This window comes from Chenopodium album, chromosome 27 (genome assembly GCF_948465745.1).
Source record: "Chenopodium album chromosome 27, dcCheAlbu1.1, whole genome shotgun sequence".
NCBI lineage: Eukaryota > Viridiplantae > Streptophyta > Magnoliopsida > Caryophyllales > Amaranthaceae > Chenopodium > Chenopodium album.
In genome coordinates, this window is record NC_137860.1 from 34,089,541 (window position 1) to 34,102,932 (window position 13,392).

Here is a 13,392-nt window from a genome sequence, read left to right on the forward strand (position 1 = left end):
TCACACCCAAAAACACCTCGATGATTAATTATGAAAAATTATATCCGCTTTTCTTATACGAGTAATATATTAAGCATTTGATTTTATTTACAATATGAAACAACTCATTATTGACTATAGATTTTTGAACATACCTTATTAAAAACAGACAAAAACATCTTATTTTAAGTAAGAGACTAAGTCCGTTTACTAAAAAGTACTACCCTCGGCCTCCCTAATCACTCAATAATCCTTGATCAATAACAGAATAGACAATAGTAAGGTCCATTGATAATTACATTTTTAATAAACTGATCTCTATATTATTTTGTCCAATATCCATAATATTAGCCATTGATCCTGCCAACGGCGTTTACCTTTAAGCCAATGGCCAACAAAACAGCAACTTTAGACCGCCAAATTCTTCTCCTACATATCTACCTCTACCTACCGCAGTTCCTCCGCTGGTGGATCCAATTAATTGTATTGATCACATTTTAATTCAGGCTCATATTAAAATATACAAGTACTCGTACGTATGAACACCAAAGTGAAAGGAAAGGATCTTGTTTGTCAAAAAAGAAATTATAGATTATATGCAAAGATTAGAAAAGAAACAAAAAGACCAAATATTTATTTGTAAAACAGTAATCATTCATTTGGGATAACTTTAAATAGTACTACTGTACTAGTTCATTAGTAATGATAGAACTTCCAATAACTGCCTGATTATTAGGCCTTTCTTGAGCACATTTACTGGACCGCATCCATATAGTTTGCTAGCTGCATCATCCTAGTGCTCCATAAAGGTGTATACTTTCCCTATATTTTGTGGTAACAAAATAAATTAAAGAGATTTGATCGTTGTGAGTGGATTGGCATCATTTTTAATCCTTATTTAGTAGGGTTACTAGTTAGCAATGATTTCATATGAACAATATTGAATACTTTGAACTCCGTAGTAAATAGTCCAACAAACTTATAATCAAGGGTGGTCCTTGATTTTAATAGTAATCTTCTATAAAGCACGGACACACTAGCTATCTAATGTGTATGTATTCGACATACAACATGATCTATAATGTGTCGTATACTCATTTAAATTTAGTAATAATGTGTTGGCTATGGTTAATGAGCTCCACTTGGGTCCTTCATTTATCTGATTCACTAATCTTCTCACATACCAATAATGTGCTTATATATGTCTTCATATCTATTTTTATGCAATTTATTTAATTTTTTTTGGTGTTTAGAGAGCTATATATAAGGGCAAGGGTGAGTCGATTCCAGGTTCTCCTGAAATTGGGAAGGAAGCACTAACCACTTTGGATTAAATAATGAACTCTAATAAGTTCATATAAGTTTAAATAAGCTAGTTCAAATTAGTAATAATCAAATTATTAGAGCGCACCCTGAATATATTGTGTATTGTAGATACGTAAATTATAGTGTACTTATTGTATATTGTAGAGAATTACTAGTAATCTTATATAAGGATCATTCTCTCAAATAGTTTGAATTGCGTATAAACAGACCCGACCCACATATTGGTAACCAAAAATCCAAAATAGAACAAGTCATTACTCATTATCAATCATGCCACCATGGCACCAATCTACAAGGTAAGCTTGTCCAAGTCACAAGCTTGTGTTATCCACATACTCCACCTCTACATTCAACCCACCAAAAATCACACCCAAACATACAATAGCTAAACAAATCTAAAAAAACAACACCCAAAATATGAACAAACCAATAGAAACCATACAACTCATCTCCCTTTGTCATTTCCTATCTTATCCTCACAAAATCTAAATCCCACCTCTCCTTTCTTCTTCTTCAATTCTTCCAATTCTCCTCCATATCACACAACACCTCCCACCCTTATTTTTTCTCTCCTCACTCTCCCACCATGTCTTTGACAATCCCCACTAACCTCTACAAACCACTCGCAACCACTAAACCTAGAAACTTCTCCACTTCTATCATACCTCGAACATCAAAGATAGTATGCAACCAACAACAAGAAAATGATCATCAACCAAACAAGCTTGACCTAACCAAGGTTGGGGCCAACGCAGCCGCAGCGTTGGCTCTATCATCAGTTCTACTTTCCTCATGGACAGTAGCACCCGATGCCGCAATGGCCGACATTGCAGGACTAACGCCATGCAAAGAATCAAAACAATTTGCAAAACGTGAGAAACAAGCCTTAAAGAAGCTGCAATCATCCTTAAAGCTTTACGCGCCTGACAGTGCACCGGCTTTGGCGATCCAGGCTACCATGGAGAAGACCAAGAGAAGGTTCGATAACTACGGAAAGTACGGATTATTGTGTGGAACAGACGGACTTCCTCATTTGATAGTGAGTGGTGATCAGAGACATTGGGGTGAGTTTATTACCCCTGGTATATTGTTCTTGTATATTGCCGGATGGATCGGGTGGGTCGGACGGAGTTATTTGATTGCAATTCGTGATGAGAAGAAGCCTACTCAAAAGGAGATTATTATTGATGTTCCTTTGGCTTCAAGACTTCTTTTTAGGGGCTTCAGTTGGCCTGTTGCTGCTTACAGAGAGTTGCTCAATGGTGACCTTATTGACAACAATGTCTAATTCTTTGTAATGTTGTTCAATTGAGATACTCTAAAGTTGTTTTCTATTTTATGCTTGTGTATGTACTATATTATTATTATATCGTAAGATACTCTAATTTGAGAACGTTATATATGTGTGGTGATTTCGTAATCAATTTGTTTCTTGATTGACTGGATGTTTAATTTGATTTGATGATGGCCTCAACCCTCGAGGCATGAGACTGTCTCATACTAGAATTTGTCATTCGCGTAATACAAAGCTTTAGTACTTTACGTTTCACAAATCAATATGAAATAGAACAAGAATATTGTAATTCAGAATTGATATTCTAAGGTAAACTTACTGTGAAGCATACTTAAATGCAACTTTTAGTTTATTGTATCTTTAAAAGCTAAAACTAAGCTTAGTAAACTAGTTGAGAAGTCACAACTGAATGTTAATATGCTTGGTTTCATCACTTTGGCTGAGTGACAAAGTGGAATTTGTGGATTTGTTTCCAAATACAACATGAACATTGTATTCTCCTAAGAAACCAGAGAAGCTATAGGAGCCATATTTATCAGTATTTCCTTGAATTTCCTCTGTTTGCCATTCCTTAAGAAGGCGGTCCACGACATCTCCAGCAGGGAGATTTTGGAAATTGTTGTCTGTCAAGCACATTCTATAGCATCCATATGGGTTTAAGGCTGTCCACAAAATCATCCCTTTAACTGATGGATGGGAAAAACCTTCTCTCAATACCACTTCTAAATATGTAGCCTGCAAAAAAAGCATAATTTCAAGTTTAAATTTACATTAATTTTCTTAAGACTTTGACCAACTAAGCTAGATGAAATCAGCATATTGTTATGTTGTGTATATACCTGTGTTTGTTTGTCAAGGGTATTGCTAATATCAATCTCAGTAAGCCAAATAGGAAGTCCGAGTGTGGCCAACTTATCTAAGGTAGCCCTAATAAGCGGCGGATTTGGAACTGTGAAATGACCCTCCAACCCAATACCATCCATTACAATTCCACCTAGTTGGAGCCCTCTCAACTTTGCAATGTAAGAATCAACACTTGAGTTCACATCATTACAAGTCTCCACAACATTGAACTCATTCATGAAAAGGGTTGCCAACGGGTCAGCCTGATGGGCTGTCTCGAAAAAGCTCAATGTTGCATTAGGCCCGAGCTTATCTTCATAGAACCCATAGTGGAGCATCTCATTGCTAACATCCCAGTGTATGAATTCTCCCTTGTACTTGTCCATCAAGCTTGCTATTCGGGAGTTTACGGCCTGCTCGAGGTCTGAGCCTGTTAGGTTTAGTACCCATGATGGGGTGTAGCTTGGGGCTTCCCAAAAGATGTTGTGGCCTCTTGCAATCAGCTTGTTGGACCTAACAAAATCTAGCAGTTTGTCTGGGATAGTGTAGTTTAGTTGCCCTGGTTTAGGTTCTGTTGCACTCCACTTTAGCTCATTCTCAAATACTACTGCATTGAATCTCTTTACAAACCATTGCTGCATTGTATTTTGCTCATTAACTTCAACCACATAAAAGAATTCGCGTAGTAAAACGATCACAAATTTGATATGCAGTACATGATATATACCTGGTAAGGCAAATTTCCTAGGATGTTTTTTGATATAGCTGAACCAAAGGGAAAGTCCTTAGAAACTTGTTGCAAGGTAATTTCTGCTTCTTGCAGCCGATTTCCATATTCATCAGACACATGGATTGTTGCAGCACGCTTTCTAAGCTGAATAAATAAGATGATATATATTACTCGTATAATCTAACAGTGTAGCTTCATATAATAGAAGACTAGAAAATTGACTATATTGATTGATCCTGTGTACTCTTTGGAGAATCAAAGAGCAAAACAGAATGGAATGGCAGAGGAAGTCCTTACAGAATTTATCTTAGTTTGCTGATCCATATTCCATTCATCATTTGTAAAAGGTTGTAGCGAAGCACTTGAGAGTTCAATCTCAACATTTCCTCCTGAATTCTATAGCAGACAACATAGTAAAATGTATGTACAAAGTTGTTAAAAACTTGTACATGTATAATATGAAAGGTAGTTGCAGAATTGAATAGAAGGATGAGAAGGAAACAAAGTATACCAGAAAATAAAGTGTTGACAGTTTAGAAGGTGAAAGTAGTGTAAAACCACCCTTCAAAAATGACCAGCATCCACTGCTAGCAATGACACTGCCTATGCAGTTGTAATTTTCATTTTCCGATGTTAAGCTTGCCCTTATAAGTGTAGAATCTGCTCCCTTTATCTTAACCCAAACTGTTTTTTATCACAAAACATGTCATGTAACTATGTAAGGTAGATACTGCTTCGAATGTTATAAGTTACTCCGTACATCTGAAAATCGTTGTTTAGCATCAACTATACAAATCATCAAATAATTCATTCCTTAAATTGCTTTGAACAATGACATTTTGCACTTGGATATTGATTGTACATTTATTTTACATAGATGATCATATTAATCATATTATAATTTACATAATTTTAGGATAGAGATATGAAAACTCAACTGGAAAAGGAGTAGATTGTGGCACCAGGAAGATCATGTAGTAAGAAAGCAGGAAAATGCTCAAATGATCCTCTCGGGACCTCTTGCAGAACATTATCTTTAAGGATTCCTCCTTTATAAAGAGCTTTCTCAGGGTTTCCTTTGCACTGCAATAACCAATAAATTGAAATCATTCATACATTAGTACAGGAAATATGTGTTACAGGGGAAACACGTCGTAACTATTGTAATCAATCAGAAAATAAGGCTACATACTTTTTGAATCATATTAGCCCACACATGTTATGAATATGATTAACAGTTCAAAATTTGGATAATTACCTCAGAATAAGCTGTGTGATCGTACACAAGACCACCTTAAGAAGAAAAAAAAAACATGATCAGTAACAAAATGCACAACCATTTAAGAAGAAATGCACAAGACCACCTTAAGAAGAAAAGAATGATAGAGTGAATTTGTGACATTAGTGAGAGCAAACCATAAGTTGGTATTACAGCAGCTCCTAGGAGGAACCAGAACAACATCAAAATTATACAGCGACATTCTTTCATGCTATATTCCTAGGCCAAAATCAGCTATTATCAGTATATGATTTGCAATGTCCCAACCCGAGAGTAACGAATGAGAGTTGGTAAGGGAAATGAAGATAAAGAGATAAGTTATGTTGCCTTATAAATTTTGAACCATATAAAGACATCTTGAATCTCCTTGCATTCTGTGAATGGAGATTTTGTCCTCTTTAAACAACTGGGATTATTAGTCCTATAATATTTTGCCATGTTCAGTTAATCAACCGGCCAAGCACAACACCCAACCAAGTATTATGAGTTTTACAACTAATAATTTATATGCCATTTTTTGGCATATACTCCCTCCGTCCCCTATTGATGGTCACTTTTGCTAAAAAATCACGGGAATTAAGGAGAAATAAAGAAAGTACATTGAAAAAGTATATTTACATTGGGTATGCAAAAAAGTAGAGAGAGAAAGTAATTAAAGTACATGGGAAAGTTAAATTTGCACAAATATTTTTGCAAATGTTAGAGAATTTTGGTAAAAAAATAATATTAATGGTACTTGAAAAAAACAAATGTGACTAACATTTTGAGTCACCAAAAATGGCAAAAGTGACCATCAATAGGGGACAGAGGGAGTAGTTGTTTATAGCTGCATTATGCTGTAACACTGTAATTTGAATTTGAATATGGGAAGGAAGTTTGTGCCAAATAATATAGTCAGAGAAAATAGCAGAAGGATTTTGTTTAGTTCCTCGATTTTGGTTTCTCTATTAGGTTGGCCATAAACAATGAAGTATTAGTATATTATTCAGGTGATATGCCGTTACTTAGGGAACATGCATTGTTTATATATAGTGAGTACAATTGTGCAAATATACTATTATCGGTTATGATATATACTCGTACTTCCTAAGTGACGCATATAACTGATATAAGCATTAAATTTCTTTTTCTAAAATGACACTTGTATTTTTATTGAAAAGCATAACAAAATCACATGTCGATAAGAGTTATTAATATTGATTGTTAAAATGCCTCAATTTTATTTGTGTGAATGTGTGACATGAGCCAGAATGTGAAACTTTTAAAGTTGCCTCTTGATTTCTCAAGAGGTGCAATGTTGCAAGGCCATTGGACCATGTTGAGTAAGAGTATCGTATAATAAAAGGTTCTGATTGAAAATAAATGTTATGGCTTGCAGCATATTTTACCTTATGTCTTAAGTTCACTTCCATCATGAACTCAGAGTGATGTACAATAGAAAATAATTGACTATGTTGATGGGTACTTGGGTGTACTGTAAGGCACATTTTGACACCGTGAGTGACTAATGATGCCGCGAGAGTTTCTCACTTACTCAGCCATTATATGAGGTTATATTTTAACAGTGCCTTTATAAGGTTTAAGTGCATCTATTTATGAGCGATTATGTCGCTTAAAAGGTAGCGCGACTTTAAAGAAGTTGTCTTACAGAGTAATTGTCTACAGGGGAATAAAAATAAATTCTTATAAGAACTAACAATTTGGAAACAATGAGTTTTGATCTAATGTAACACATAAGGTATAGCAAGTAGAATGATAATATTACATGTATACAAGTATATGCCTACTTAAAGTTGAACGTTTATATACCTAGTTTCGTGTCCTCCTGTTAGAGAGAATGAAGATTTTGTAGTTCTATTTTCATACGTTGCCATTATTGTATACTCCCCTAAAAATCCATGAAAGTTAAATGAACCAAGTTGGTCAGTGACTCCCTTCACTTCTCCAGTTTGCCATTCTTTTAACAGCTTATCGACGATTTCTCCTGCTGGGAGATTCTGTAAATTGTTGTCTGTAAGGCACATTTGGTAACATTTTCCCTCAGGATGCAGGGCTGTCCAAAGCATTAAACCTTTTACAGATTGGTGTGAGAATCCTTCTCGCAATACTTGCTCCAAGTATACACCCTGCAAAGAGAATGGAGATCGAGCTTAAAATGCATCATTTAATTAACTTCCTTAGGAATGTTTCTTAATGCAACAGATTATGCTTGGTAATTACCTGTGCTTGTTTGTCAATAGTATGAGATATATCAACTTCAGTGAGCCAAATGGGTAATCCAAGGGTGCCCAATTTATCTAGGATAGCTCTAATTAAGGGAGGATTTGGAACACTAAAGTGCCCTTCTAGGCCAATTCCATCCATTGTAACTCCTCCTGCTTTAAGCTCCCTTAACCTTCTAACATAATCATCGACAGTCGAATTACCATCATTACAAGTCTCAACCACATTGAACTCATTCATGAACAAGGTGGCCAACGGATCAGCCTGATGAGCCGTCTTGAAGAAATCTAAGGTGGCATTAGGTCCAAGCCGCTGCTCATAGAAATTAAAGTGGAGCATCTCATTGCTGACATCCCAGTGAATGAACTCTTCTCTGAATCTGTTCATCAGGCTTGTTATTCGAGAGTTTACAGCCTGTTGAAGGTCCGGCCCCTCGAGTTTTTTGACCCATGCTGGAGTGTAGTCCATATCCTCCCAGAATATGTTGTGGCCTCTTGTAGTAATCTGATTTGCTCTGACAAATTCTAGCATTTGATCAGCTAAGGTGTAGTTGGTTTTTCCTGGTTCTGGTTCTGTTGCATACCACTTTAGCTCATTTTCGAACACTGCTGCATTAAACCTCTTCAAGAACCAACTCTGCAAGAGTAAATGTACAAGTTTAAGAATAAAAAAAGATAGTCTTTGCTATCTTTAACTGAATTTTACAAAACAGAACTGATTATTATTAATTGAAGCAGATTTTCTCTAGCGCGAATTACTTTTATAAGCTGAGGAGAATAGGGCCTAAGGTACATATATAACCTGGTAAGGAAGATTTCCTATTATTGTAGCGGCAATGGCAGATCCAATAGGGAAATCATTGTAGATTTGCTGAATGGTTAATGAAGCTCCTGCTAGCCTTTCTCCATGCAAATTCGACACATGAACTGTCACAAAACGCTTGCGTTCCTTCAATTATTAAGGAAAAGTGTTGATCCAAGTTAGTTAGCTTGTTTCCAAAAATGTTAAATGACTTATCAAACTTGAGTAGGTAATTAATAAGCACACAATAAAATTACTCTGTTAATTATGGCTTGTTGGTTCAATCTCCACTGTTCTTCACTAAATGGCTGCAAGGATGCACTAGCAACTGATATATTGGTGGATTTTCCATTGTCCTGTAATACATTAATTAAAACTTTAAAAGGCACAAATTTAAGGAAGAATTCTTGTCAATTACATGATTATAGTAGAATCAAGCAACACCCAAATACCTTAAAATATAGAACTGAAGATTTTGAAGGTGAATCCAGTACAAATCCTCCCTTAAGAAAAGACCAGCATCCTTGCTTTGCTATTACAGTTCCAATACAACTAATTGTTGCATGTTCTGTTTTTAAGCTTGCTCTTATTAGAGATGAATCAACTCCCTCTATCATTACCCAAGCTGTCATAATATTATGACGGTAACAAATTCAGAAGGTAGAAGTAGAACAGAAAATTGCCATTGATTTATAAATATCATAATGACTAGAAATTTACTATCTTCATTGCAGAGTGCTTGTCCTAGTTGACTTTTTACGAAAATTGAAAAGGGTACTAGAATCAAATGATACAATACAGTACATCACATATAATATAAACTTAAGATGTATTTATGAGTCACATGACCCAAAACGTTCAATGTTTATGAAATGAGGACTTGTAACACTTGTTCATAGTTCATATATACGAACTAGAAAATGACAAAGTGGAAGGAGAGAAATTTACCAGATAAGGTGTAGAAAGCAGTGGAGAGATTGTTGATCATGAATGAAGGTATTGATGGATAGTCTTGCAGGATTCCTCCATTGTATAGTGGGTCCTCAGGATTTGCTTTGCACTCCATGCAAGGAAAAAATCATATGAAAACTATATCAAGATTAACAACATGAGCATTAACTACCTCCATCCGAAATTAACAGTCACATTACTAGTTCAAATTATGTTCGGATTGTACACTATGAACGTGACGATTAGTATAGTACAGAATCAAATATATTTATGAGTGTTTAGAGTCATAAACACTACTAGAAATATGCAATGTACCTCAGTATAAGCAGAAGAATCATAAAGAGGTCCATCTGCAAGAAAATATCAACAATGTTAAAAGCAGCTCAATGGCCAAGAAAATACAAATTTACAGAAACTCTATACTAAGTAAATAAAATATAATTACCATAACTAGTAGCCAAGAAAAATAAGCCTAGAACACATAGGAAAATCAAGGTGAAATGCATCTTCAACATCTTTTCTTTCATGTTTTATTATTCAAACTTTATTTGTAAGTAAAAATAGTGGAGCCAAAGTTTAAGGGGAGTGGGGGAGTTCACAAGAGAATAGTGGAGATTGGTTAAAAGAGTGGCAAGCTATGTGGCAATGGTGGAGCTAGGAACGGAGTTGGTGTGGTTCTCGATGAGAGGTTGTGGAGCTAGGAACGGAGTTGGTGTGGTTCTCGATGAGAGGTTGGCAAAAGAGGTGATCGAGGTCTATCGGAAGAACGATAGGTTGATAAGGCTGAAGTTGCTATGTGGCAAGGAGATTGTGAATGTTATCAGTGCTTATGCTCCCCAAGTGGGTTTAGATGCAGAAGAGAAACGACAATTTTGGGAGGACCTAGACGAGGTGGTGCAGGGTGTCCACCACTCAGAGAAGTTATATATTGGAGGGGATCTAAATGGGCACGTTGGGGCGAGCCGAGATGGCTATGAGAGTGTCCATGGAGGCTTTGGGTATGGGCAGAGGGACGCCGGTGGTGAAGCTATTATGGATTTTGCCCAATCATATGATTTAATTTTGGCTAATACTTGGTTTAAGAAGAGGGATTCACACTTGATAACTTTTCGGAATGGAGCAAATGCAACTCAAATAGACTTCCTGCTCACAAGGAGCATAGATAGACAAAGTTGCATAAACTGTAAGGTTATCCCAGGGGAGAGTGTGGTCACCCAACACCGGCTATTGGTAATGACTATTCGTCTGAAAGAGAAGGCGAAGAAAAAAGTTAGACAAGAAGAACCAAGGATAAGATGGTGGACCCTAAGGGATGCAAAAGCTAAGGTTTTTACAGAAAAGGTAATTGAAAAAGCGGATTGGGATGGAGAGGTGGATCCGGACATGACTTGGTTACGAATGAAGAACTGTTTCCTAAGAGTGGCCAAAGAGGTCTTAGGGGAAGTAAGGGGAAGAACTTCGGTACAGAGAGATACTTCGTGGTGGAATGAAGAGGTGAAAGCAGTAATTAAGCAAAAAAGGGAATGCTATCAAGCCTTAGGAAAATGTAGGAGTGATGAAACCTTTGCAGCGTATAAGGAGGCTAAGAGTAAGGCAAAGGCAGCTGTTCGCCAAGCAAAAGAAAAGGCATATCAGGAGGTTTATGAAAAGCTTGATTCCAAGGAGGGAGAAAGGATCATTTATAAGATGGCAAAGAGAAGACAAGAGGCAAGGAAGGATATTGGCATGGTGAAGTGTGTCAAAGATAAGAACCAAATGGTCCTAGTGCAAGAGGAGGGCATCAAGGACAGGTGGAAGGGGTACTTCGATGAATTATTTAATGGAAGTAATGGAGTTGTGATAGGAGATACCTCTATGAGTGATGAAGAAATCAACATGGAGTATGTGCGAAGGATTAGGAGAGTAGAGGTGGAGATTGCACTGAGGAAGATGAAACCTAAGAAGGCGGTTGGCCCTGATGGGGTACCGATAGAGGTGTGGAGGTGTTTGGGTAAGATTAGTATTGATTGGTTAACAAACCTTTTCAACAAGATATGGACGGCTACAAGGATCCCACAAGATTGGAGGAAGAGCACCTTGGTCCCGGTTTATAAAAACAAAGGAGACGCTCAAGATTGTTCTAACTATCGAGGAATTAAGCTTATGAGCCATACTATGAAGTTGTGGGAAAGGGTGATTGAACAAAGGTTGAGGGCATGCACAAGCATTTCAGATAACCAATTTGGTTTTATGCCTGGGAGATCTACTATGGAGGCAATCCATTTGATAAGACAAATGATGGAGTTTTATAGGGTAAAGAAGAAAGATCTTCATATGGTCTTTATTGATTTAGAGAAGGCATATGACAAGGTGCCAAGAGAGATACTTTGGTGGGCAATGTTGAAGAAAGGTATCCCACGAAGGTATGTAGACCTAGTTAAGGATATGTATCGGGATGTGTCAACAAATGTGAGGACATGCGGAGGGTTGACAAAAGATTTCCCTATTACAATCGGATTGCATCAAGGGTCTGCATTAAGCCCTTTTCTTTTTGCAACGGTTCTAGATGAATTAACTAGACCAATTCAAGATGAGGTTCCATGGTGTATGCTGTTCGCAGATGATATCGTTTTGGTGGATGAGACTAAGGATGGGGTTAATGTCAAGTTGGAGCAATGGAGGCAAAGGTTGGAATCTAGAGGGTTTAAGCTAAGTCGGAGTAAGACTGAATATTTGGTATGTCGTTTTGGCACTCAGAGGGGGACAAGCAATGAAGTTGTGAGTTTGGATGGAAAGGATTTGACCATGAGTGAATGTTTTAAGTACCTAGGGTCGATCATCCAGAAGAATGGTGACATTGATCAAGACGTGACCCACAGGATTAAGTCAGGGTGGCTTAAATGGAGAGCGGCCACGGGAGTGTTATGCGACCGCAGCATTCCCTTAAAGTTGAAGGGAAAATTCTACAGGACTGCCATAAGACCAGTGTTGCTCTATGGTACAGAATGTTGGGCTTCTAAGAAAGAGCATATTAAAAAGATGGAGGTTACGGAAATGCGCATGTTAAGGTGGATGTGTGGAAACACTTTAAGAGATAGAATCAGAAATGAGGTTATTCGCAAGAAAGTAGGTGTGGCGGGCATTGTAGATAAATTAAGGGAAAATCGTCTGCGTTGGTTTGGACATGTAAGACGGAGACCCGAGGGTGCACCGGTGCGAAGAGTGGAAGAGTGGGACCATGGAGGGATTAAACGAGGAAGAGGGAGACCAAAGATGACTTGGTTGGAAGGAGTGAGGAAGGATATGAAGTGCATGGATTTACGTGAGGATGAAGTTTTGGATCGTAAGGGATGGAGGAGAAAGATTTATGTTGATGACTACACGGAATAATCAAATTTGGTTCATGTTAGCCGACCCCACTTTTGGGATTAAGGCTTTGATTGATTGATTGGTTAAAAGAGTGGCAAGCTCCTTTATAATGTAAACCAAGCCCGTGTGCTTATTCACATGTGAAGATAGTGAGTAAAGTACCCCCCATGTCTAGAGGGTATGGATGGAGTACAACTTTTGTTAAATTAAGGTAAGACCATTTCACAACATTGGCTTTGTGTTAAAATGGCTAGTGAATTTTGTTAACTTTTTTTCTTCCGTTGTTTCAAAATGACAAACTGTCACATTTAAATCTTGATTTTTTTAAAAGTCAAATGTAATACTAGTAATTAAATTGAGATATACCGAGTATAAAACAAGACCTAAATTATCAATATTAAAGGAAATGATCGATTGGTTGAGTTGGATTCTTGTGACACATATGATTACGGAGTTGAATAGAGGCCTTAGAGGGGGGTTCATAAATACTTGAAAGTGGAACTCACCCAAACCTTTGTAACTTTTCCTTCCCCATGGGTTTGTTTGTCTCTAGAAAGAGTAAAAAAGTTGTTGGATCCTTTAAAGTACCAATGCAAATTGTTGTTGTATTTCCTATTT

At 37.0% G+C, this 13,392-nt stretch overlaps 3 protein-coding genes across 3 annotated transcripts; 1 reads left to right on the plus strand and 2 right to left on the minus strand.

Moving 5' to 3' along the window:
- Nucleotides 1-1,824: 1,824 nt before the first annotated feature.
- Nucleotides 1,825-2,703, plus strand: LOC145619100 (photosystem I reaction center subunit III, chloroplastic-like). Its single transcript, XM_081673701.1, has one exon. The coding sequence runs from the start codon at nt 1,892-1,894 to the stop codon at nt 2,591-2,593; it is 702 nt and encodes a 233-aa protein (XP_081529827.1). The 5' UTR covers nt 1,825-1,891; the 3' UTR covers nt 2,594-2,703.
- A 72-nt stretch (nt 2,704-2,775) lies between these two features.
- Nucleotides 2,776-5,653, minus strand: LOC145620129 (endo-1,4-beta-xylanase 5-like). The gene is made up of 8 exons (XM_081674772.1): nt 5,605-5,653; nt 5,431-5,465; nt 5,111-5,255; nt 4,684-4,856; nt 4,470-4,568; nt 4,170-4,316; nt 3,439-4,077; nt 2,776-3,334 (listed from the first exon to the last, which is right to left on the minus strand). The coding sequence occupies exons 1-8, from the start codon at nt 5,651-5,653 to the stop codon at nt 2,999-3,001; spliced, it is 1,623 nt and encodes a 540-aa protein (XP_081530898.1). The 3' UTR covers nt 2,776-2,998.
- A 1,399-nt stretch (nt 5,654-7,052) lies between these two features.
- On the minus strand, nt 7,053-9,545 carry LOC145620237 (endo-1,4-beta-xylanase 5-like). Its single transcript, XM_081674874.1, has 6 exons — nt 9,424-9,545; nt 8,928-9,100; nt 8,733-8,831; nt 8,476-8,622; nt 7,672-8,310; nt 7,053-7,577 (listed from the first exon to the last, which is right to left on the minus strand). Exons 1-6 carry the CDS (start codon nt 9,539-9,541, stop codon nt 7,239-7,241), a joined length of 1,515 nt encoding a protein of 504 aa, XP_081531000.1. The 5' UTR covers nt 9,542-9,545; the 3' UTR covers nt 7,053-7,238.
- Nucleotides 9,546-13,392: the final 3,847 nt, after the last annotated feature.

What these genes read in the sequence shown, in the direction of transcription:
- LOC145619100 (XM_081673701.1), top strand. Translation starts at nt 1,892, where the DNA reads ATGTCTTTGACAATCCCCACTAACCTCTACAAACCACTCGCAACCACT.
- LOC145620129 (XM_081674772.1), bottom strand. Translation starts at nt 5,653, where the DNA reads ATGTCGCTGTATAATTTTGATGTTGTTCTGGTTCCTCCTAGGAGCTGC. An exon ending in TGTCAACACTTTATTTTCTG is followed by an intron (nt 4,569 to 4,683) that starts GTATACTTTGTT and finishes TGTCTGCTATAG; the next exon opens with AATTCAGGAGGAAATGTTGA. An exon ending in CCCTTGACAAACAAACACAG is followed by an intron (nt 3,335 to 3,438) that starts GTATATACACAA and finishes CTTTTTTTGCAG; the next exon opens with GCTACATATTTAGAAGTGGT.
- LOC145620237 (XM_081674874.1), bottom strand. Translation starts at nt 9,541, where the DNA reads ATGGAGTGCAAAGCAAATCCTGAGGACCCACTATACAATGGAGGAATC. An exon ending in TGCTTTCTACACCTTATCTG is followed by an intron (nt 9,101 to 9,423) that starts GTAAATTTCTCT and finishes ATATTATGACAG; the next exon opens with CTTGGGTAATGATAGAGGGA. An exon ending in AACAAGCCATAATTAACAGA is followed by an intron (nt 8,623 to 8,732) that starts GTAATTTTATTG and finishes TAATAATTGAAG; the next exon opens with GAACGCAAGCGTTTTGTGAC.